The 24,575-nt window shown below is 38.6% G+C and overlaps 1 protein-coding gene across 4 annotated transcripts in view; it reads left to right on the forward strand.

The window, feature by feature from the left end:
- Positions 1-24,575, forward strand: part of ITGAV (integrin subunit alpha V) — a 96,550-nt gene that overhangs the window by 27,109 nt on the left and 44,866 nt on the right. For 3 of the 4 annotated variants that reach the window (XM_040971829.1, XM_040971832.1, XM_040971831.1), the window contains exons 3-4: positions 15,086-15,177; positions 20,889-21,003. In XM_040971829.1, the coding sequence (XP_040827763.1) occupies positions 15,086-15,177; positions 20,889-21,003 (207 nt within the window). Of the gene's footprint in view, positions 1-15,085; positions 15,178-20,888; positions 21,004-24,575 lie in introns of those variants that run through there. The other variant, XM_040971833.1, reaches the window with a different exon arrangement.

Here is a 24,575-nt window from a genome sequence, read left to right on the forward strand (position 1 = left end):
CTCATTCCCCAGTTGGCTCTGATGGTTGGTGCTGGGCCAGGCTGAAGGAGCTGGGGTCCTGGAATGCCATTTGGGTCTTCCAGTTGAGTGGCTGGAACCCAAGTGTTTGGGTTACCACCTCATGCCAAACTAGTCATGTTAGTAGGGAGCTGGACTGGAATAGAACAGCCAGGACTCTAACTAGTGCTTCAGTAAGGTGTGCTGGCATCGCAGGTGCCAGCTTAACTCACTCACATCCTATTTTTGCAAATTCCTGGAGTAATCATAGAGTTTAAATTATTTATGTTAGTTTATTATGTTTCTGAGCACAGAACAGATTTTAATATTTGAAAGGTTGCTCATTTTAAAAGTCACTTATTCATTTTTATTTTTATTTGAAAGACAGTGGTAGAGACATACAGAAAGTTTTTTTTTTTTTTTAATAAGACCTATTTATTTACTTGAAAGTGTTTCAGATAGAGAAGGAGTGATGGTTGCAACAACCAACACTGGACCAGACCAAAGCCCAAGAGTTTCATTCAGGTTTCTCCATGAATGAGAAACTCAGTAGCTCTGGCCATCTTCTTTCCCAGACACATTAGCAGGGAGCAGGGTTGGGACCCCAACCAGTACCCATATGTAATGCTGGTGCTTCTTACAGCCACTCCATGCTGTGTTAGGTACGTGGCAGCCATCTAGTATCATTTCTTTCTTAAATTTTCTTTTTAATTTTAGTTTTTAACAGATTCAAGGTGATGTGTAAATGTTATTTTTCTCAAAGGTTTTTTTTTTTTTATTATTTGAAAAGCAGATGCAGTGATTGGGGTTAGGCCAGGCTAAAGTCAGGAGCTCAGAGCCTCATCCCAGTTTCCCACGAGAGTGTAAGCCATCTTCTGCTGCTTTCCTAGGTGCATCAGAAGGGCAGTGAATTGAAAGAACAGCAGCCAGGACTCAAATCTGCACTCATATGGGATGCCAGCACACATGTGGTGGGTTTAGTTGATTCAAAACAGCACTAGCCTTGCCCCTTATTTTTTTTTTTAAAGACTCATTTGTTTATTTGAAAGTCGGAATTACCCAGTGAGTGGGGTAAGGGGGAGAGAGAGAGAGAGACAGACAGAGAAAGATCTTCCATCTGCTGGTTCACTTCCCGGATGGCAGTAATGTCCAGGGAGCCTCATCTGGGTTTTCCATTTAGGTGACATGGGCCCAAGTATTTGTGCTGTCTTCCTCAGTTTTGTCCCCCGCCTCCTCCTTTGCCCCAGGTCATTAGCAAGGAGCTGGATCCAACATTGAAAGTCCAGGACTCAAATTGGCTGTCACATAGAAGGTCCACTTCACAAGTGGAGGCTTAATTTACTAGGTAATGATACTGGCACCCAAGACAAAGTTTTAGTGTGTTCATTCAACAGCTGGAAATGGGCCAGGCTGAAGCCTGGAGCCAAGAACTCAGACTCCCCTAAGGGGTGGCAGGGACACAAGTATTTGAGCCATCACCTGCTACCTCCTAGGGTACCCATTAGCAGGAGCTGGGCACTCTAATATGCAATGTCGGCCACTCAACAGTCATTTTAGCTACTTTACTAAATGCTTGTTCCTGTCTGTGTGTGTTTTTAATATTTGGGAAATAATCTTTGGAACAAAAGCTCTGATCATATGATCTGGTAGGTGTCTTTTCATGGCCCATAATATATGAGCAGTAATATATCACGGTGGGTAGATGTATGTAAGGGTTGGGGCATTATTCTGCCCCTTACCAGATGCCATCATGAGTTTAAATAGCATATCCTGTCAGTCTGATTCATGTAGTTAGGAATCTATGGCTTAGACTGTTAGCCACAGATAATTGGTATTTAAAAAAAATAATTTCATTTTATTTGAAATGCAGAAGACACATGCATGTGTGAGTGGGTGTACAACACACAGATCATCTGTTCATTGATTCCCCAAGTGCTGGCAGCATTTGACCTGGGGCCACATCAAAGCTGGGAGCCCCACATTCCATCTGCTTCTCTCACTTGGGTAGCAGGAGACCAAGCACTTGAGCCATTACCTCTTGCTAACAGGGTTTTCATGATCAGAAAACTATAATCAGAAGGGGAGCCAGAACTCAAACCTAGGCATCCTAGTATGGGTTGTGGCCATTTAAACCAGTGTATTTTTATTTTCTTAAAGATTTATTTTTACTGCAAATGCAGATTTGCAGAGAGAAGGAGAGAGAGATCGAGAGATTGAGAGATCGAGAGAGAGAGAGATAGAGAGAGAGCCATCCTCCATCCACTGATTCACTTCCCAAATGGCTGCAATGGCTAGAACTGAGCCCATCCATATCCGGGAGCCTTTTCTGAGTCTCTCATGTGGGTGCAGGGTCCCAGGACTTGTGTCATCCTCGACTGCTTGCACAAGCCACAAGCTGGGAGCTGGATGGGACAGGGCCACCAGGATTAGAACCGGCACCAACATGGGATCCTGGCACAGGCAAGGACTTTAGTGGCTAGGCTACCATGCCAGGCCCTTTGCTGTGTATTTCTAAACTGATGCTACATGTGATCTTCATTGGTTCTGTGATATTAAGACTTTAGTTGAAACTTAAGAGCATTCTTGGATGAACATTGTATTAAGATTTGAACTTTGTAACTATGAATTACTTCTGGAATACAGGTTCTTATTGGCTTAAGAAACCATGATAGATAATAAGTGAAATAAGGTGACTGTGAAAGCTTAATGTGCTTTGATAAACTTCCAGTGTGTCTTTAGGTGTCTCTAGAAGCATAACTGTGTTTCCTTGAATGACAAGAGAAGATCTCTAAATCCAGAGGACTTGGAATCTCAGAGTACTGAAAAATTAGAGTAAATAAGAAGAGTTTAACAACAAATATCCTGAAGAAAACAGGATGAAGATCACTTCCTTGGCTGAACTCTGGGGTCATTTGTTTCTGTCTGTTCCTTCACTGGGCCTCATCCTCCGTGTACAGAGCCATCTGGCTGCTGGGGTCCTTGCTATGCTGCAGCATTGTAAGATGGGGTATTCTGTGTCACTCTTAGAGTTACTTTGGTTCCTGCTCCCCCAGTTAATCCAGAATCTCATGTTTTAAAGTCCTTGATTTATTCAAGCCTGCAGAAGGCATCTTGATCTTAGTTCACATATTTATGTGTAAAGCTTTGGGAAATAGGACCCGAGTGTGGAAAGGGGCAAGACATTAGTCTGTCTACTATAGTGCCGTTTTATATATTTTGTTAATTGATGTTGGTTATCTTGCAGGCTAGAACTGTGCTTATGGAAGTAAACGTTGTTTCCTCTCATTCTTTTCTGTTGGCAGCTGTGGTTGTAAGGAATGCAGACTGGATTTAGGATACAAGCTCAGACACAGGCTGGTACAGGTGTGATCTTGGGCAAGTGACTGAAGTTTGAGAGCCTTAGAAATGTGAGGAAGTGAGTAATTATGGAGAAGGACATAAATAAAGATAATTATGGGTTTACTTAAATTGATGTATATTGGTTTGCACTTCAGCCTCTAAGATTGTGATACTTGGGAAAAATCTTGTCCTTGCAACACATTTTCCTTTTCTGGATAAGAAGATGTTACTATAGTAACATAATGATTGTTGCCCAACTGCTCAGTAATATGGCTTTCTCGAGAAATAAGAGCACTGAACTGCAGTCAGGTGTCACCTGACCCTCCAAAGTATGTTTAGAACTCATTCAGGCTTACCTGCTTGCTTGGTAAATGCATTGTTTTAAGAAAATAGATGCTCCTCTCTTTACACAGCAGGTACAGTGACTGGGTGTCACCTTCTGTTGCCCACTGAGGCTGTGCTGAAGGTCATAACTCAGTACTCTTCTTCCCATCCCTTGGAGCAACATTTACCAGTTATTCCCAGACAGACTTGGCTATGTGCAGTGGGAAAATTGTGGTTGTGCTACTTCTCTGGTGAGAAAAAAATGCTGTGGGATATTTTCTGGATATTACCAGACCTTGTATTTAATGAGGAGCATAAAACTCTTAGCTACTTTTGCCTCTTTGCCATACAGTTTTCATTTCATTTTAATTAAAAACATCCAAATTCTAACAGAGCTCACTTAAAGTGTAAGGGTCCTGTCGGTGCCTTTTCTTTCCAGAATTGTGTAGGCATTTTGTGGTTGGAGCAGTCCTATACGTTGAAAAGATAAAAACACAGAAGAATTTCCCTTCCCTTGTTAATAAATAAATTTATGCTAAGGATTTTTTTTTGTCTGCTCTAATGAAAATGTATCTCCTGATACGAATCTTTCTTCCCATGGTACAGAATTATACAGCTGGATTGCTGTTAAGCTCCTTAGAAAGTGTGGGGTCCAAATTACTAATTAACACTCATGCGGCTTAGTCAGTGTTTCAACATTTTTGCGTTTTACCCCAACCAAACACACACTCCTTTAAAGTTTGTCTCCTTTTCGTCTACTTTGACCTCATTTGTTGTTCCCATTCTTTTAGAGACCGAGGTTGGTTTTCTGTTTTTTGCTTTTTAAATCTCCAGTGAAGAGGTTTTGTTTTAGAATGTTAGAGTCTTTCAGGATCGCTTCCTGCTATCACTAGAAAGAAACAGACCCGCATTGATAAAGCATTGGTGTTTTCAAAAGGCCTGTTTTCTGTGCAGCCTCCAAAAGGACCTTTGGAATTGCTCATGGAAGCAGGGCAGCAAGATTTTGATTCTTTGTTCTCTGCTATAATAAAAACTCAGTAAATTAATAAATCCTTGTGCCAACAAAACAGACTTCATCCTGATTCCATATATATGCCTTTAAAAAAAGAAATTCTTATTTAAACTAATTTTTCAGTAGATTGTGACTTTGAGAAATCATCTCATGGCATTTGAAGTTAGTACAATTATGCTTGTGGAACACTTAGACATGTTAGAAGTTTATGAAACAACTTGTCTTGCTAACATTTTCACCTGCTGCATGCCACTTGCTATCTCGCTCAGTTTCCTAGGGCAGAGACTGGCTAACAATCTCTATTTCAGTCTTTAGTGCTACGTAGAATTTGGATTTTTTTTTTTTTTTTACTGACTTAATTTTTATGCTGTATTCTGCTCTAATGCTGTGAGTCTGTGACATGCAGCAATATTCCCAGGAACCCTAGTATTTTTCAAGACACCAGAAAGAGCTCGCTCAGTTGAAATTTCTTAAATTTTATATACTTGAATTCTTTTATGTGCATGAGATGAAACTTTAAAGCAATGGAGAGTGAGAGTGGGGAGTGCCTAACTGAGCAATTCTATGTGAAGACTAATGAATATCTATCCATACCTACATTTTAAAATCCCTTAAAAACAATGATACATGATACATGTTCATTGAGGAACATTCTGGAGGCCCCCCTCCCCATCACCTACATTCTGTCACCCAGGGACCAGTAGTGAGGAAACACATTTGTGCATTTGTCAGTATTTTTGTGTGCACCTTTATAGTCTCTGTATGTTCTCTGTGTAATTCATTTTAATTAATTTGCCTCCTATTGTAGACATCTTTTTTTAACTGCATAGCAAACTTTGAGTATGCTTGCCATATTTTAATTGCTTTTTGAATTGATGTAAAATTAAATTTATAAGCAAAATTAATATATTAAAATTTTGGTACAGCCTATCTTTGAACCAAATTGGAGGCTTTCTTTCCTAGTCTGACAGGTGAAACATGCCTCTTGATTGTTGCTTAGGTTTCTCTCATTTCCAGTAATGTGCTTATTAGCACTTTCTGTATTTTATAATTATCTGTTATTATTCTTGATCTATTATTCTACTGATACAACTATTTGTCTTTTATTAATTTATAACAACCCCTGAACAGCTGAAACAGTCTTGAGAAAAAGAACAAAGTTGAAGCCATCATAATATCTGATTTAAAGATATGTCACAGAGCTATTGTAACCAATAAAAATCTCAGCAGTGAATCCAGGCATCTATAACTGATATTGGAAGGAGGTGCCAAAAAATTCACCGACAAAGGATAATCTTTGATAAATAGTGCTGGAAAAGTAGAGTGTCCAAATGTGAAAGACCCTGGTACAGCAATGATTTTATGGATAAGGCAGCAAAACCAAATTTTTCTCTCTTATTTAGAGCTGTCTTCCTTGATTTAGGATAAATTATGGCTAGAAGGTTTCCATAATTTTATTAATGAGTGATAAACAGAGTTTCCTTTGACTTGTTCATGTTGCACATAAATGAGTAAGCTCTCTTGGGAAATTGTTCTTTTAAGCAAATTGTTAGGGAAGTGAACCTAAGCTTGAGGTTAAAATACGGCTTAAGGAAGTCTGCAATTTGTAAATTTTATGAAAGGGTGAAAAAAACCACATTTAAAACTGTATTTAATTTCTCAGTGGAAGTTCATTGAAATGTCTTTGCATTCTTTTTCACTTTGAGTTTTTCAAAGCCAATACATAGGGATTGGAGTTATGGTGTAGTAGGTTAAGCTTCCAGTTGCCATGCCAGTATTCTCTATCAGAGCACTGGTTCAAGTCCCACCTGCTCCACTTCTGATCCAGCTTCCTGCTAACGTGCCAAGAGTAGAAGAAGGCTCAGGATTTTGAGTCCCTACCACCCATGTAGGGTGGAATTCCTGGCTGATGGTTTTAGCTTTGCACAGTTGTGGAGGTTTCAGCTATTTGGGGAGAGAACCAGTAAATAATTCTCTCACTCACTCTCTACCTTTCAGATAAGCAAATAAATCTTTTTTTTAAAGGCAAGATAAGCTTGTTCCAAAATATAATATTTTGTATGAAATGAAGAAATATTAGCTTTATAATGATAAAGTAACTGTGTATTAAAAATAAGCAATCACTATAGTTTTCCAGTGTGTCGAATGCTGCAAGCTTGATTGTTTCTTTTGAAATACTGAGGAAATGAGGATAAGTGACTCCCAAACAAGAGGACAGACTCTCAGGTTATAGCAGTCCATTCTTGCCATTCATTTGCTTCCGTCCTTAAGGATTTCATTAGGAGAACCTAATAAAAGTGCAAATGACAGATTTCAAAAGATGGCAAATAGACATTAAAATATTAAATGTTCAAGTTCAACATGATTTTCTTACTAATTTCAAGTTTTCAGCAGTATTTTTCTCCGTATTTTTGAAAGTGGTAGTTTACAGGGTTATTATAGTATACACAGTGTAGGACAATGTCTTCTCATTTGTATGGTTGCATGAGATATTCCTTTTTGCCCCTATCTCTGTTTGGATGAGGTGAGCTACTTTTCCCATGTGTGTTATGATGATAGACAGAAATGTTTATCTGTGATCGTTACCTGGAGAAATGTGTCTTTCAGTACTGGAGTGTTTCCAGTTTCTTGTGTCCTATTTACTTTACATGGGTGACCACACAGTTCTTTTGTTGGAGGAATTGCAACATCCCCCAAAATGGTGACTTCATGGTGGTAACTCAAAATGTTAACTTCATTCCTGTGCCCCCCAATAGTTGCCAGTTTCATCCAGTCATGAATGAATTTCTGGTCAGTTTGTTTGGAGAGCAGATCTTCCTTTTCTGTCTCCTCACCCATCCTATCGAACTTCCTCTAAGTATGGAATCCTCTGTATTGTTCAGAATTGAGTATGTTAAGGAAAACTTTCTTTTGAACAAACTGTTTACAAATTGCAATTCAAGACTGTGACTGTGGTGATACTAGAAGCATTAGGAACAGTGGATGATAGATTTTTTTTTAAAAAGGTTTATTCATTTTTATTGGGAAGTCAGATCTACAAAGAGAAGGAGAGAAGGATCTTCCATCTGTTGGTTTATCCCCCAAGTTGCTGCAATGGCTGGAGCCTATCCGATCCAAAGCCAGGAGCCAGGAGCTTCACACACACACATGCACATACACACGAGAGAGAGAGAGAGAGAGAGAGAAAGAAAGAAAGAAAATGTCTCGAGCCACTGGTTTATCCACTAAATGGTTGCAATTGGTAGACTGTCTGAAGCCAGGAGCCAGGATCTTTTCCCAGGTCTCCCTTTTGGGTACAGGGGCCCAAGGACTTGGACCATTCTCTGTTGCTTTTCCAGGGCATAAACAGATAGCTGGATCAGAAGTGGAACAGCTGGGACATGAACCGGTGCCCATGTGGGATGCTGGTACCTAAAGACAGAGGATTAGCCTGCTGTTGTATTGTGAAGGCCATTCTGTTTAAAACAGTTTTAATGGACACATAAAAACTACATTATGTGATACCATGTCAATTTTTTAAAATATATTTTTACTTTGAATTATGTGGTAAAATTTTGTATAGGCTAGGATTCCTCCCCAAACAACCCCCCCCCCGCCCCCGATACTATGTCATTTTGATAGGTATGTATGCTATATAATGTCAAGTCTGGGTCATTATGCCTAACTTCTCAAGCATTAAATTTTTTTTTGAACAGTGAACACATTCAAAACAATTTTTTCTAGTTCTTATTTTTACAGAAATAGTGTATTATCATTTGCTGCATGTATCCCACTGCATTAAAGCATTAGACCTTGTCACATAAACTTGTACTTTAACACCCATCAATTAACCTTTTCTGTTTTGCTTTCCATTCTGCTCCCCATAGACTCCAGCCACCACTGTAGTGTTTATAATGTCCATGGCATCAACGATTCCGTATATGAGTGAGAACATGTAGTACTTTGGGACTTTCTGTGTATGCCTTATTTTGCTTAACATCACGACCTCCAGCTGCTGCTGTGTTGTTACAGATGGCAAGGTTTCTTCCATTATTCTAGAGGAGTAGTATTCCATTCTTTTTGTGAGCCCTATTTTCTTCATTCTTCAGTGGGTGGGCTGTTCCATTTCTTGACCATTGCAAACTTGCTTCAGTAAACACAGGATTGCAGATCCTATTTCACTTGGGTGTATTTCCAGTAGTGCAATTATTGAATCATATGATTGCTTTCTTGTTCAGTTTTTGAGGCATTTCTCTCCTGTTTTTTGCAAATAACTGCAAATAACTTACATTCCTACCAACAGCATGCAAAGGTTCTCTTTTCTCTACATTCTTGCCACCACTTGTTATCTTCTGTCTTTTTTAACAAAAGCTGATGTAGCTGAAATGAGGTGATAACATTTTAGTTTTAATTTGTACTTTCCTGATGATTTGAGCATTTATTTCTCCGTGTGTTCTTGTGGACACTCCCCAAGTGGCTGTAATGGCCAGGCTGGAGCAAGGCGGGAGCCTGGGGCTTCTTTTGGGCCTGCCATGTGAGGGTATCCTGGACTAAGACACTTTGGTTTCTTTCTGCTGCTTTTCCCATGCTGTTAGCTGGTACCTAGATTGGAAGTGGAGCAGCTGGGACATGACCAGGTTCTCATATGGAATGTTGGTTTTTGTATGCATGGCTTTAGCCACAATACTGCCTTTGATTATTTGGGTTTTGACACTGAGTTTGTTTGTTTTTTTTTTTTTTATAAATATTGCGTTTATTAACCCTGTATCAGTTGTATAACTTGCAAATTTTTTCTGCCATACCATTGGGTGTTTTTTTCCCTCTGTTGATTGTTTCCTTTCCATGAAGAAGCTCTTTATTTGACACCATTTCTTTTGTTTGTTTATACATTTTTTTGCTGTTCTTGTGAGTATAATCCTTGTCCATTCCAATGTTCTAAAACATGTCCCCTATTTCCTGAAACTCCCCTCCCTCAACAATTTCCCACTTTCACACTTTAGCATTTAGTCTGGGGCTGGCAGGGTGGTGTTTTGGGCTAATCCTCCATCTATAGAGCTAGCATCCTCTATGGGTGGTGTTTCTAGTCTTGGCTGCTCTACTTCTGATCTAGCTCCCTGCTAGTGGCCTGGGAAAGTAATGAAGAATGGACCTTACACATAGATGGGAGACCTGGAAGAAACTGGTTTTTGATTATCTCTGCTTTGGCTGTTTGGGCCATTTGTGGAGTGAATTAGTGGGCAAAATTTTCTCTTTCTCTCTCTCTCTCTCTTTCATATAAAAATAAACATTTTTTAAAAATTTAGGTTTTTGATCCAGTTTGAGTTGCGTTTTTACATGATGAGGAATAGAGGTTCTAATTTTATTTATCTTATGGGTATCCAGTATTTTGAGCCTGTTTATTGAAAAAGACTATCACTTTAAAAAAATTGTGCTTATTTTTATTTGAAAGGCAGATTTTATGCAGAGAGGAGAGGCAGAGAGTTCTTCCATTTGCTGGTTCACTTCATAAATGGCCACAAAGTCCAGAGCTGGGAAATAAGGAGCTTCTTCCAGGTCTCCCACACGAGCACAGGGAATGGCTCTGGCCATTCTTTTATCATCTTACCAAAGCACAGGCTGAGAGCTAGAGCAGAAGTGGAGCGGCTGAGACATGAACTGGCGCTTGTTTGGAAAACCAGTGCTAGCAGCCATGGGGTTAGCTTGCTGACCCACCATACAGGCCCCGTCCTTGTTTTTCTACTGCACATTCTTGTTAGCATCCTTTTCAGATTAATTTTTCAGTTTTACCCTTTTGTCCATTGTAGCTACAGTGTCTGATGCTTTTTTTACCTTTTGGTGGTACTTGCCATTCTCATTAAATACCATTGATAATGGCCTTACATACGGAGGGCACTATGAGTTGCTGTGCCCCACAGAGGTTAGGGATGAATATAAAGACATGCTGTGTAATGTTTGCACTTATTTTCCAGGACAGTTTTTAGCTTAAGCTAAGCATAATCTCCACAAAGATAGGCATCCATCATTATTGTGGCAAGCTTTCATTTTAGTTCTTCTGAAAAATGAGAAACAGAACATGTTTACCTTGTGAGGCACATGGTACATGCCACTGCATGGCAGCATCTTGTGCCATTCTAATGTAGAGAAAAGTGCATGAGGAAAACTATTTATGGAAACAATTTTTCAAAGTGACAGGAGGCAAGTTGAACAGCATTTTATGAAAAGAACCTTCTCTTTACATTTTAGGCATATAATATCTGTAGAAAAATCAACTTAGCATAGCAGGCAACTCAGAAATTCATGATGCATATTCTTAGCATGCCGTAAAGGCCCTTGGTTAGTACTCTGCAGACCTTTCCCTCTGGTCCATGAACAACTCGGAGTTTCCTAAGGAATCCTGGCTTATCTGCTTTCATTCTTCTGTGTTTCTTTGGTCCAGAAGGTATTTTGCTGCTTGTTTCGTGTCATCCTTTTCCTGTAACTCTTGACACATTCCCCTGCCATTCCTCCACTATATTTGCTTGTTTTCATATTCGTCTCTTGTGTTAGGCAAGCATTTCCTTAAGAGGCCCTTCAGCATGCATTAGGACTGTGAATGGATGCCTACAGCTGAATTCCTAGGAAGGATTCAGTCCAGAATGAGAGGAGTAAAAGTTTCTATCCAAGAGGGCCTTGGCTATAAAGGTCTGCCAGTGGGCGTGAGCAGGACTTGTTTCGAAGACTGGAGATTGAGAATGTGGAACTTTTACGTAGAACAAGAAGCACATTGTGGTGCCTCTATGTAATTTTATCCATTATAACCAGCCCTAGGATTTCTTTTTTATTGTGGATTTTATCTTAAATTTGCAGAAGCCTTTTTCCACTCTGAGTACCTTTTAAAAATATTCCATGAACTTTTGAAGGCACTCAACACTTTCAGATGTCACAGTTAAAACTGGATTTTCATATAACATGGGGAATGAGTACAACTTTATCTTTTATAGCTACCCATGTGCCTTGCCACTTTTCGGTGAATAATCTGTTTTTAACCATCTGAGTTAAAATGTCATCAGGAGCCAAGAACTCCATCTGGTTTCTCAGCAACACAGGAGCCCAAGTACTTGGGTCATCTTCTGCCTTCCCAGATGTATTAGTGAGAAGGTTGGTTAGAAGCAGAACACCTCGCATGGAAATTGCCACTTTGATATGGATTGCCTGAGTTGCAGTTTGTGGCTTAACTTGCTATGCCACAATGTCAGCCTCAAATGTCATCATTATCTTGTATGAAGTTACCTTCTCTGCATCTATTTTAAACCTCTTTTGTGTATGTTTAAAATAATTTCTTAAGTCATTGCCAATGTCAAACTTGTTAAGTATCGGAACAATCTACTTAAATGTTTCACAAGGCCTCTCTGCCCTCACTGCTTTTTCAGAGTTTTCATGGGTCATCTTGCTTCTTTTATGTAAAAATTTTAGAGTTGACTAAGTTTTTTTTAAAAAGACATTAAGGTTTTTATTGAAGTTACACTAAGTTTGCAAGATAAGAATGTGTATTAAGTTGTCATGTCCCAGAGTCACAGGTCTTCCCTTGTGTTTGTCTCTTCTCAGTTGAAATACAAAACTTTCTTTTTGTCTAAAAAAAACACCTTCATAATAAAATTCTGTTTTATACCTCATATTCTAGAGAATTTATTACCTTAGTTTAGTAACGAGCTATGTTTCAGACTCCAACGAAGTGGCATGCTGAGGTTCTTGTGTATGTTGAAAAAAGTAGATAAAACTTTGAGGAATCTCTTAAATCAAAATAAAATTTTTCTTGAGTTTGAAGCTAAAGGGAATTGGTTCTGTAAAGCAGGACCCCAGAGCTGCATCTGGTCTCCTGCATAGGTAGCAAGGACCGAAGCGCTCAAGGCATGATCTGCTGCCTCCCAGCATGCACTAAACAGGAAGCTGAGTCAGAAGCAGAGTACTGGGGCCTTCAGACCACACACTCGGTTATGGCCTGTGGGAATCCCAAGCAACAGTTGAGGCTGCTTTGCTAAAGACCCCTAAAGGCTACTCTTAGCTGCATTTCAACTGGAAGTGACACATGCCTTCTCTGTTCTTTCCTTATGAGCAGGCATTAGTTGCATTCCTTTAATGGAATTGTGGGAGGATGGGAAATCTAAGACAGGGACTCTGTGGTGACCAATAGGTCATCGTGTGTGTTGTTTCCAGTGGGACAGCATGATAATGTTGGCTTAAGCAGCCAGCTGGCCTTGTTTTACTTGTAAAAGACGTGTTCTGCAGAGTCTAGTTTCATTTTTCTTGCTTTCTTTCCTCTGTAAGATTGTACCTTTGTCATCACTGCCAGCAAGAGAGGTGTACAATACACAGTGGATACGTGTATCGAGACATCACATATAGAACATAAACATGTACAGTTTTTATGTATCACTTAAAAACTAAGTAAACATTTTTAAAGATTTATTTATTTTTATTGCTAGTCAGATATACAGAGAGGAAGATCTTGTGTCCCCAAATGACCAAAACAGCCAAAGCTGAGCCGTTCTGAAACCAGGAGCCAGGAGCCTCCTCCAGGTCTCTCTCACAGGTGCAGGGTCCCAAGGCTTTGGGCCATCCTCGACTGCTTTGCCAGGCTACAAGCAGGGAGCTGGATGGGAAGCAGGTCAGCCAACATTAGAACCGGCACCCATATGGGATCTTGGCATGTTCAAAGCGAGGACTTTAGCCACTAGGCCACTGCATCAGCCCCAAAGACTAGTTAAATCTATAAGCCAAACATAAGGTACATATTTAGTGCCCCTTGGGACACTTGCATCACAGAGTCCCTGGGTTTTAATCCTGCATCTGCCTCTGATGGCAGCCTTCTCTTAAGGCGTGACCTGGGCGATAGCATGTGCTGGCTCCGGCGCAAGGGAGACCTGGATGGAATTTCAGGCTGCTGGCTTCAGCTTTGTTCATTGGTGGCTGTTTCAGGCATTTTGGGGTGAGCTGGCAGATGACAGGTGTCTCTGTCTCTCATTGTCTCTGTCTCTCACTATCTCTTTCAGATAACAAATAAATAAATAACAAAATTGAACAGATAAGAATAGAAACTTTTAAACTCTTGTTAGAATCTTTGGAGATTGATACATAAAAAATTTTATATTTTCAACTGAATGAATAAAACAGTGAATAACATTTCACACTTCAGTTTACCTGTGGGATATCCAGGTTGAAAATTCTGTTGAACAGCATTGAATAATCATTAGGACTATCGTCTCATCTATCTGTGAGGAGTTAGGGAAATAATTTTTTTAAATGACTTGAACATTTTATGTTTTTGTTTTTATTTGAAAGGAAAAGATACAGTGAGCATGAGTGAGAGAAAATGAAAGATTTTTCAGTTGGTGGTTCATTCCCCAGTTGCTGGCAATGGCCAGGACTAGGCCCGTCTCAAGGCTGGAGCTGGGAGGTTTAGAGTCCTGTGGGGATGACAGAGACCCCGGGTTTGAGCAGTTTTCTGCTGCCTCTAAGAGTGTGTGTGTAACAAGGAGCTTGAGGCAGAAATAGAGCCAGAATTTGTACCGAAGCCTCAAACATAGGAGGTGGGCATCTCCAACGCCATGTTACATACTGTGCTACATACTCTCCCTTAGGGACATGACTGAACTGAACTTTTAATGACATTTACATGTTTTCTGTAATTTGTAAAGTTGATATTTGTTTGCTGTATTGTTCAACATAGTTATTAAAAAATGTGTATATAAAAATGATTATTTTAAACAGGTTTACAAAGCAATAACTAGGCTTTAAAAAATAGAATATCTTTTCCAGAATACTTTGTACATCTATTCAATTTTTTTTTTTGGATCATATACTTGAAAGGATTTTAACCATTTTCTAAAAATCTGCAGAACTTTACAATGTGTGCCTAGCAGTTTGGAATCATTTTTCTCAAGCTGGAACTGAAAAATACGTGTTTGACTGAGTATACCAAGTCATTTTGTCCTACTGGCTGACCCAGATCTCTTGGAGTTTGACTCTTGAATTATTAGGTCATTAGCACATGTCTTAGCATTATCTTCATTGACTGTGTTATGTACAAGAATGTTTCATTGCCCTTTCATGAATTTGCTTATGTCACAGAAGGAACTTCTGGGCGTGTGAAAGGTGGTTTTAGTTGAATAGCTAATAACTTAGCAGTCGGAAAACTTGCTTTGCAATTATTTTTTCATATCTGCATTGTGACAATTGATGGATGAACAAACCCTGAGACATCTAAGCTATTATGTGTTGTATTTTTCTGCTCAGTTAACAGCTCCTGATGTATCTAGAATACATGAGATAAATAAGCACTGCAGTAGTTGATTAGTCAAAGTTATGCTGTTTCTAAACTTGGTTGGATAGGAATAATCTCTTGTAATACTAAGAGGCTTGCATTTTGTTTCTTATCCATAATAATGTTCTTTTTAGGCAATAGAGATTATGACAAGGATGACCCGTTGGAATTTAAGTCACATCAGTGGTTTGGAGCATCTGTGAGGTCAAAACAGGATAAAATTTTGGTAAGTCTTTTGGCTATTTCTCACAGGTGAGTTACTCTATTTACCTAGAGAGTGCTATGATTTCAAGCTGGAAGTAAAATGCAGTATACTTAAGGGAGCAGAGGGTAGTGACATGAGATAGCTCTGATTACAGGCCATCTCATCTAAGAATACTAAATTTCTTGTCCTTCTTTTTCTACCTTCATTCCCATATCATGTTTTTTCCTATCCCACCTTTTTAAAAAAGGTGTATTTTTAATTTATTTGAATGGCAGAGTAAGAAGAGTGGGAGAGCGATCTTCCATCTGCTGGTTCATTCCTCAGGTGGCTGCCACCACCAGAGCTGTGCCAGGCTAAAGGCACGAACCAAAGAGCTTCTCCCGGGTCTCTCATGTGGGTGCAGGGTCCCTTGGATTTGGACCAGCCCGCTCTGTATTTCCAGGCGAGGAACTGGGAGTTGAATAGGAAGTGGAGCTGCTGGGTCTTGACTGCTACTGCTATGGGATGCGGATATCTTCAGGTCCAAATTAACTTGCTGTGCCGTGACCCGAACTGCTCTTGTCCCTCTTACCCACTTGTTGGTTCCTATCAGTTTCTGTCTAGGATATATATAGTAACACATAGTATGTAAAATAGCAATCTATATAATAATAGATTATTTATGTATTAATAAGAGATTATATAATATATAGATTGTATTATATATAGTAGATTATTTATATTACTATCTAATAACTTATATTGCATTTATTATATTACTGTACACATGTGACTTTATACAAATGTATAAATGTATATATAAATCACAAAATATATAGATTCACATATAATTATATATGAAAGCACATTTATGTTATAATATATATTATATTATAACACATATAATCACATAACCATAATAATAAAATAATGTAGATAATTATATAGATTATATATAATAGGTTATATATTGTTACATAATAATATGTAATGTAAAATAATGTAATATAAAAATAATATACAATAAAAATAAAAAGAATAAAATGTATGGTAATAATAGGATATATGTTAGTAATACACATTTCCAAGAGCTTTTTGAAGACATCTGTGCATATGTATCTGATGTTTTTGCATATTCTCTTGCTTGCCCTCTTAGTATCATTAAACAAGATCAGTCAGTCCTCCCGCTTTTAACCACTGCTTTTCCACTTAAATGAAAAGTCATAATGCAAAATCAACAATAAAAAGAAAAATAGAACTTTACAATGCCATGAAGTTAAATGACATGTTACTAGATATGACAGCCTCCATTACACAGCTACTATACATCCCCTTCAATGAAAAGCCACAAAACAAAATCAACATCAGGAAGAAAAAAGAAATTAACAACACCATGAAGTTAAATAGCATGCTATACCATGCCTAACGTGTAGCTGAAGAGATGAAAATCATGAACCTTCTCTAAGAAAATGATGCTGCTGTATGATCTGCGAGTGAGTCATTGAATGATTAAATTAGAAGAAAGTGTTTTGAAGCGATGAAACCAACAGAAAACAACAAAACCCATGCGATATAGTTTCTGCTGATTTTTGTTGGTGAAATTGTTGATTTTGTATTATGACTTTTCATTTAAGGGAATGTGCAGTAGCTGTGAAATGGAGACTAACATCCAGATGTGAGGATACAATGTAGTATGCATTTCTACTTCCAGACAAAGATGGACTTGCAATAAAACTGTATGCTGTATCTTGACAATAGGATGCTGGATGTGATGGACATATGACTGTGTATGAAGAACTGTATTTTAGTAATGATATAGAGGAACTAGGTGGGGGGCTAGGAGTTGGGGAGGGGATAAGGGAAATGCCAGGAGCCTATGGAACTGTATCATTAAATGATAATAATAAAATGTTAAAAAAAACTAACCAAAAAACCTCCGAAGAAACACAGATGCTTTTCTTGGTTTCTGTGGTACAGTAGTTTCCTCGGTTTATTCCAGTTTTGACGTCCTTTAGTGGCTCTTCGGCTCAGTGTCTTAAGTATTGAGGTGTCTTTAAGCTTCCTTCTGGTCACCATTTTTTCTCTAACTTACATTTTACCTGAACACTTCTATCAGTCATGATGGTAAATGCAGTGTAGGATATTAGTTCCATGTCTCTGTGGCTCTTGGTCCTCACATTTAGCATTTCCATTTGGATATTGACTGAACAAATTACTTGAAATGAACACGATCTAGACAGGAGTTTTTTTTTACCCTCTAACAAGCAGCAAAACCCCCCAAGTAACTGTTGCTATAGAAATCTTTCTCACTCCATCTTACCCGTTCCAGCCCATGCCAGTCTCTTCTTTCAGTCTGTACCTTAGTGCCCGTGCTCCCCCTGCTTGCATTCATTGTCTTACCCACTTTCACTTGGCTGCCTCCTACTGTTTGGATTGCAGCTTTACTTTCTTTTGCTCAGAGAGCCCTTTTGGATTCTAATTACTTGCATAGCATCACCCTTTCCTCTGATTATGGGGCGTGAGAAGCTTTGTTTAGCAAGTTTCAGCAGGGACTTACAGGTTGCATTTAATTTTAGCAGTTAGCTCAAGGATGGGTTCAGAGTGGGGCATTCTAGGTTGGAACTTGCACAGAGTCAGAGGTAAGCAAGAGGATCACAATAGTGGCCTATGGTTTTTGGTTTTGTTTTTGTTTTTTTCTGGGCAAATGTAAAATATCTCACTGTCCATTTTACATTATTAATGTGAATGTTTTACCTCAAAAAGTATCACAGAAGATCCATCTAATTGTTTCTAGTGAAAGAAACTGTTCCATTTTGGTTAGAGTATTATTCCTTGTGACATACTTTATTCTGTTGCTTCTGCATGCTATTGAAATCTAGAAACTTGAAAAAAAAATCAGTTTATTTGGAAAGTAAATGAAAGAAGCGCTGCAAATTCTTTTTAAAAAGTTTATTTCCCTATCTCTCCTATTATTTGAAAAAACAGAGTGATATTTCATGCACTGCTTTATTCCATAAAAGTCTGAAATTGGGCCAGCTTGGTGTGTTCCAGGAGCCAGGAATTCAGTCTGGATCTCACATGAATCTGATCTGTAATCTGCTACTTTATGCCACAGGAGCAGCATCCCGTTGGGGCACTGGTTTGAGTCCCAGCTGTTCCACTTCCAGTGCAGCTCCCTGTGTATGGCCTGGGAAAACAGTGGAAGATGGCCCAAATCCTTGTATCCCTGCACTTATTTGGAGGCCCAGAAGAGACTCCTAGCTTCTGGCTTTGGATTGGCTCAGCGTCAGTCATGGTGACTATTTAGGGAGTGAACCAGCAAAATGAAGATCTTTCTTTTTGAAGGAATACTATTCAGCTATCAAAATATGTAATTTTGTTATTTGTGAAAATAGGGCTGGAGCTAGCAGTCATTATGCTAAGTGAGGTATGCCAGGTGCAGAAAGGTAAGTACCAATTACTTGTAATGAAATTGTGCAGAATGCTAAGTCAATTTCACATGAGTTGAGTATATAATGGTGGTTGCCAGAGACTAGGGATTGTAGTGGGGTGATGAGATATGGAAAAGTTATTCAACTGCTGCTGAGTTATAGCTAGATAGCAGCAAGATGTTTTGTTATTCTGTAGCTCAGTATAGTGACTGTGGGTAATGATATTGTGCTGTATTTATATTTTTAGCTGGGAGAATTTTGAGTGTTTTCCCAATAAAATAAATGATAAACATGTAAGGAGATAGATATGTTTACCTTGAACATTATGACATATGAATATGTAAGGAAACGTCACATGGAACCTCATAGAGATGTATAACTTTTTGTATCTGTTAGGAATAAAATGAAATTTTAAACAGATTGGTTCAATCTGTGATCTTCAGAGAAGTATCCTTGAAATAGTTTTGTTATTTTGAAGAAAATACATAGATTATAGCTATGGCCTTTATAGAGAAAAAAAGATTTTTGAATGACAGGATGACTGGCGAGAGTGTGCGTGAGAGAGTACAGTCAGCACCTGGTTTGCTCCTGAAACGACTGCAGTGACTGGCCTTTGCAGGCTGAAGCCAGGAGCCCAGAGCTATACCAGGGTCGCCAGTGTGTAGCAGGGACTTGCAAGCTTACACTATTTCTAGCTGTTTTCCCAGGTACAGTAGTAGTCAGTTAGATTGGAAGTGTAGCTCAAATCAGAGCCCTACATAGGAAGCTGGCATTGCAAGTGGCAGCCTCTCCTGCTGTGCCGTACGTGCTGGCTTCTTTTAAAAGGACTAAAAAATTTTTACATCTTATTAATATAAGAACTCTTATTAATTATAAGAACTTATTAATGTAAGTATTTCATCGATACTGTTTATTTTAAATATTTATTTATTGGAAAGTCAGATATACAGAGAGGAGGAGAGACAGAGAGGAAGATCTTCCGTCCAATGTTTCACTCACCAAGTGAGCACAACAGCAGATGCTATGCCGATCCGAAGCCAGGATCCAGGAACTTCTTCCGGGTATCCCATGCGGGTGCAGGGTCCCAAAGCTTTGGGCCGTCCTCAACTGCTTTCCCAGGCCACAGGCAGGGAGCTGAATGAGAAGTGGAGCTGCCAGGATTAGAACCGGAGCCCATATGAGATCCTGGTGGGTTCAAGGCGAGGACTTCAGCCGCTAGGCCATGCCGCCAGGCCCCATCGATACTGTTCTTAAGATCGCTGTATTTCTTTCCTCTTCTAATCATCCTCTTGTCTTCCTTTCATTTTTTTCCATTAAGTTTTATCAAGACTGTTTTTGATCCATTGTATTGTCATAGGCTTAATTCAACAATAATCACAATATTTGAGAAGATGTAAGAAGACTACAGTTTTATGGGAGTATAAATAAGAACTAAAAACAACAGCTATGTCACAAGATGTGCATTGCGTTTCTATACATTTTTTTTTTAGTATTCTATATTAACTTACACATACCAGAGAAAAGATATTTGTCTTTTTCAGACTGGCGTATTTTATAAATTGTAATGGTTTCCAGTCACAAATATTTTGTTGCAAAAGACAATGTATTTTTAAAAACTTGTTTATATAAAGTGAATAAATTTCCTGTATTTCACAGTACATAATCAGAAGCATAGCAGTATTTCCCACCCTACTCTTCCCATGTCCACATTCCACAGCCAGCCTCCTACTTCCTTATTTATGTTTATTTATTTAATTGTTTGCATTGGCATACTTCACAAACCCAGGATTAACACTAGCTAAATACAATTCACTACATAGTGATAAAACACATAGCAGAGTAGAAAATAATAGACAATAAAAAACCAGTTCCTCAAGAATGCAAAGACAGTAAGTAATAATCTAATTCCAAATGTTAATTTTGCTCATATATATTACATTTTTAGTACTCTGTATTAGTTAACACAGATTAGGGAAAACATGCGAGATATATATCTTTTTGGGACTGGCTTATTTCACTAAGCACAATGGTTCCAGTTGTATTCATTTTGTTAGGAAAAAAAAAGACAGGATTTCATTTCATTCTTTTTTATAGGTGAGTAGTATGCCATACGGTAGATCTCAGATTTTCTTTATTCAGTCATCTGTTGATGGACATCGGGTCTCTTGAAAAATCTTTACCTGCCACTGTGATGAGGAATTTAAAGTATAGGATGGAGTTGATTTTTATTAAAGTGATGCTGTGCTCTTAGGCACTGTAGATGGTTTGAACTACTGATTTTACAGAGAGTGTTTGTGTCATGAACTATACCTTTGATTGTAGGCCTGTGCTCCCTTGTACCACTGGAGGACCGAGCTGAAGCAGGAGAGAGAGCCTGTGGGGACGTGCTTTCTTCAAGATGGAGCAAAGACTGTTGAGTATGCGCCATGCAGATCAAGTATGTGCAGGAAATTGTACCATTGAGTAAGAAGGGTGCAAAGTCTGGTTTGCTAAAACTGTGTGTGTGTGTGTGTGTGTGTGAGAGAGAGAGAGAGAGAGAGAGAGAGATAAAATAGGTAGACATGTTGTAATGTTGAAAAGACCAAAAAGGAAAGTTTTATAAAGAAAATGCCAGTGTAAGCAGTCTTGTCTTTCCTACCAAAGAACTCAGGTTCTTTTTCCAGGTTAGTGGTGATTGATACGTGATTAAGGAAAGTGTCTGGTGAGTTTAACAGAGAAGTGGTTTCCCACAGGCCAAGCTTCTGATTTACAAGGTCTGGTTTAGGCCTGGATATCTGTATTACCAAGCTCTACAAGATGGTTCTGAGAAGTCTGAAAATTACTACTTTATAGGAATAATGTTGAAAATTAAAAAGAAAAAAGAGTGTCTTAAAGAGCCAGAGTTTGAATAAGAAAATGAACCTGGTGCTGGGAGCCTTGATTCTGAATTTTCCTGCTTTTAATCTGAGCTTTTTTTTTTTTTAAACTTCCAAGACCTCTCTTCTGGTTGTCCAGAAAGTTTCAATATTCTTCTCTAATGTTATTTGGCATTTATGGTGAAATTAACACTGTGAGGAAAGATGATTTTTAAACACCTATGGTTTTGATTTTGCTTTTCTGTACTTTGTAATTCTCTCTCCTTTTAAATTCTGATCGTTTTGCTCCCTATCTTTTGTTGAATTGGCCACTGTTGCAGATTCTCTGAATGCCCAAACCATAATAATAGGCTACTGAAATTCAGCACTATAGTCTCCCTTTATTTAGGGGGTATATTTTCCAAGACATTCGTCAGATCATAAAGAAGTGTCAATAAAATAGTTTATTTCAGTGTGACAAGTTTTTGAAACTCAAGTAAATAACAGGTCTGCAGAAAGTTAAGTGCATATTAAGAAAAACTGCATGTTTGTGAACACTTATACCAAAATAAACTCAAATTTTAATTGTATTTTTAATGAATTTTTTGAATTTAATTTGCATGCTAAGGTTTAATCCAAAAGTTAGGCACACCAGAAAATTAACAGCAACACTAATAAAACAGGATAAAGAGCAAAATACTGAAATAAGTTATTAAAACTTTTGAAATATGTTTTTCTAGAATTTTCCATTCATCTTTCAGACTGTATTGACTGCAGGTATCTGAAACTGTGAGCAGCAAAACAGTGGATAAAGGGGAAAATAAAGTGTGTGTGCCTGGAGTACTTTTTAGGAATTATGTTTTATATTACTTTGGCCACCAAATAGATTATTAGTAACAGAAGCACCACATGTAAGGTTCTTTATTCTAGGATTTTTTTCTTTATCAATTGGTATGACCTTATGTGAGTATTCATGCCATTAAAGGAAATATTCTGTGTTCAGAATTCTAGGTACTTGAGCCTCTAGGAAACTGAAAGTTATTTGATGAAACCTAGTGTTAAATGGCAAATAAAACTCACAAGAATTCCTCCTGTTTACTCAGATCCATACTGTTGGTGAGAAAGCCTTGTCTACACACGATGGAGCAAGCAGGAGCTTTATCCTCACTGCTTGATGCCATCTGCATTGCTACCTTTATGTTAGTATTTTGAACCATCATTTCTGATGGTGTGTAGACTGTGTTGTAAAATATTCCTACAATGAGAATATAATTTCATAGCTGTTAAAAGCAAGCCAACTCTGGTGTTCCAGGTTTACATCTTAACATTTGTGTGATGTGTGCACACAAAAAATCTTGCCTACTTGGACAGATGTAGTAGTGAAGATTCAGAGAGTTGAGCCAGTTTCTTCCTATATCTTATGTCTTTGAGTGATCAGAAGTGGACTTGAACCCAGGTCTGTCTTACTGCACAAGAACTCTTCCCTGCTTTACTAACAACAGAAACATCTTTTTGGTGCTGGCGTGAGGTCTCTGGCTAACTCTCTGTTTCTAAGTACTAACATCCCATATGGTGCTGCTTTGTGTTCCGACTGCTCTACTTCCCATCCAGTTCCCTGCTGTAGCTTGTGGGAAAGTGGTGGAGGATGTCCCAAATGCTGGGACCCTGTACCCACAAGCGAGACCCCAAAGAAACTTCTGGCTTTGAATTAGCTCATCTCTGGCTGTTGTGGCCACTTGGAGAGTGAACTAGTGGATGTAAGATCTTTCTCTCTTTCTCTTTCTCTCTGTAAATCTGCCTTTCTGACAGAGAATTTTTTTTTTTTAAGAAACTGCCTTTTATTTCAGTGGTTTCTATATTAAGCAGCTTTTCTGTAAAGACTATATTCTGCTTCTTTCACAAATGCAAGTTTTAGCAATTCCTGTTATGTGAAAGTATGTAGAAACCTACTGAAAACACATGCTTAATTGTTTGCAGTAACAGATACACAAGCAGCTGAACCCCCATTTCACACCAACACATGCTTCTTTGTCCACCAAGGATAACTGTCCCTGATGTTAGGATTGAGACTAGCTACCCATATTTTAATGTTATGCCCTTGTGTGTCTTCTGCAAAATGCTATCTCTTATTTGACTTAGCAAGGAAATTATAAGGTCCTTTTTCAGTGTACTTCGCAAGATTATTAAACATCCAAATCTGGTGAGCAGACTATGGCTTGTGGACCTGTTTTTGTAAATAAAATTATCTTGGAACCCCGCAGCCTTCATTGTTTACATGTTATCTGGGAGAATTAAAGAGTGAGAGTTGAGCAGTTGCCATCACCATATGGTCATGCTGTAAAATATTTACAGAAAAAGTTTACTGAGACCTTACATAAATTATAAAACCTCAAACTTTCGTAAAAACTGAGACAAAAAAGCAAAGTCAATGTCTTTCTTCCTAATAAGTGTTGCTTTCAGTATCCCTGGTTATTGTATATACCTTTTAATTACTTTTTAAAGATTTATTTATTTACTTGAAAGGTAGATTTATAAATTGAGAGGTTTTTTCATCCATCAGTTCTCCTCCCAAATGGCTGCAGTGACGGAAGCTGGGTCAGTCTGAAGCCAAGTCAGATCTGCCATATGTATGCAAGAGCCTGAACTTCAACCATCCTTCATTGCTTTCACAGGCCATCATCAGGGAGTTCCGAGCAGAGCCACTGCGTGTTGAACACTCTGGTGTTCTTGTGGGACATGAAAGCCACAGGTGGTGCCTTTACTCACTACACCATAGCGCCGGCTCTTATACATGACATTTTTTTTTAAAAGATGTGTTTGAATAATAGGATGATCTATCCCCATCCCAGCCATACATAGTGAAAGAGAGAGAGGGACCTCTTTTATCCTCTGTTTTACTCACTCAGTGGTTGCAACAGCCCAGGGCTGGGTCAAGCTGAAGCTAAGAGCCCAGTGTTTCGTCTTGGTCTCCCACATGGGTGGCAGAAACTTAAGTGCTTGAGCCATCATTTGCTGCTTCCCAGGCATATTCGCAAAAGGCTAGATCAGTAGCAGAGTACCCAAAACTTAAACCAGCACGACAGTGTATGATGTGGGCATCCCAACAGCAGCTTTACCTACTGCATCACAGAACCTGTCTGTCTGCTTTCAGTTTAACCTTTGAAGTATTAAGGCT

The sequence above is a fragment of the Ochotona curzoniae genome, unplaced genomic scaffold, assembly GCF_017591425.1.
Source record: "Ochotona curzoniae isolate NIBS_2020 unplaced genomic scaffold, NIBS_Ocur_1.0 contig_2210, whole genome shotgun sequence".
Taxonomy (NCBI): domain Eukaryota; kingdom Metazoa; phylum Chordata; class Mammalia; order Lagomorpha; family Ochotonidae; genus Ochotona; species Ochotona curzoniae.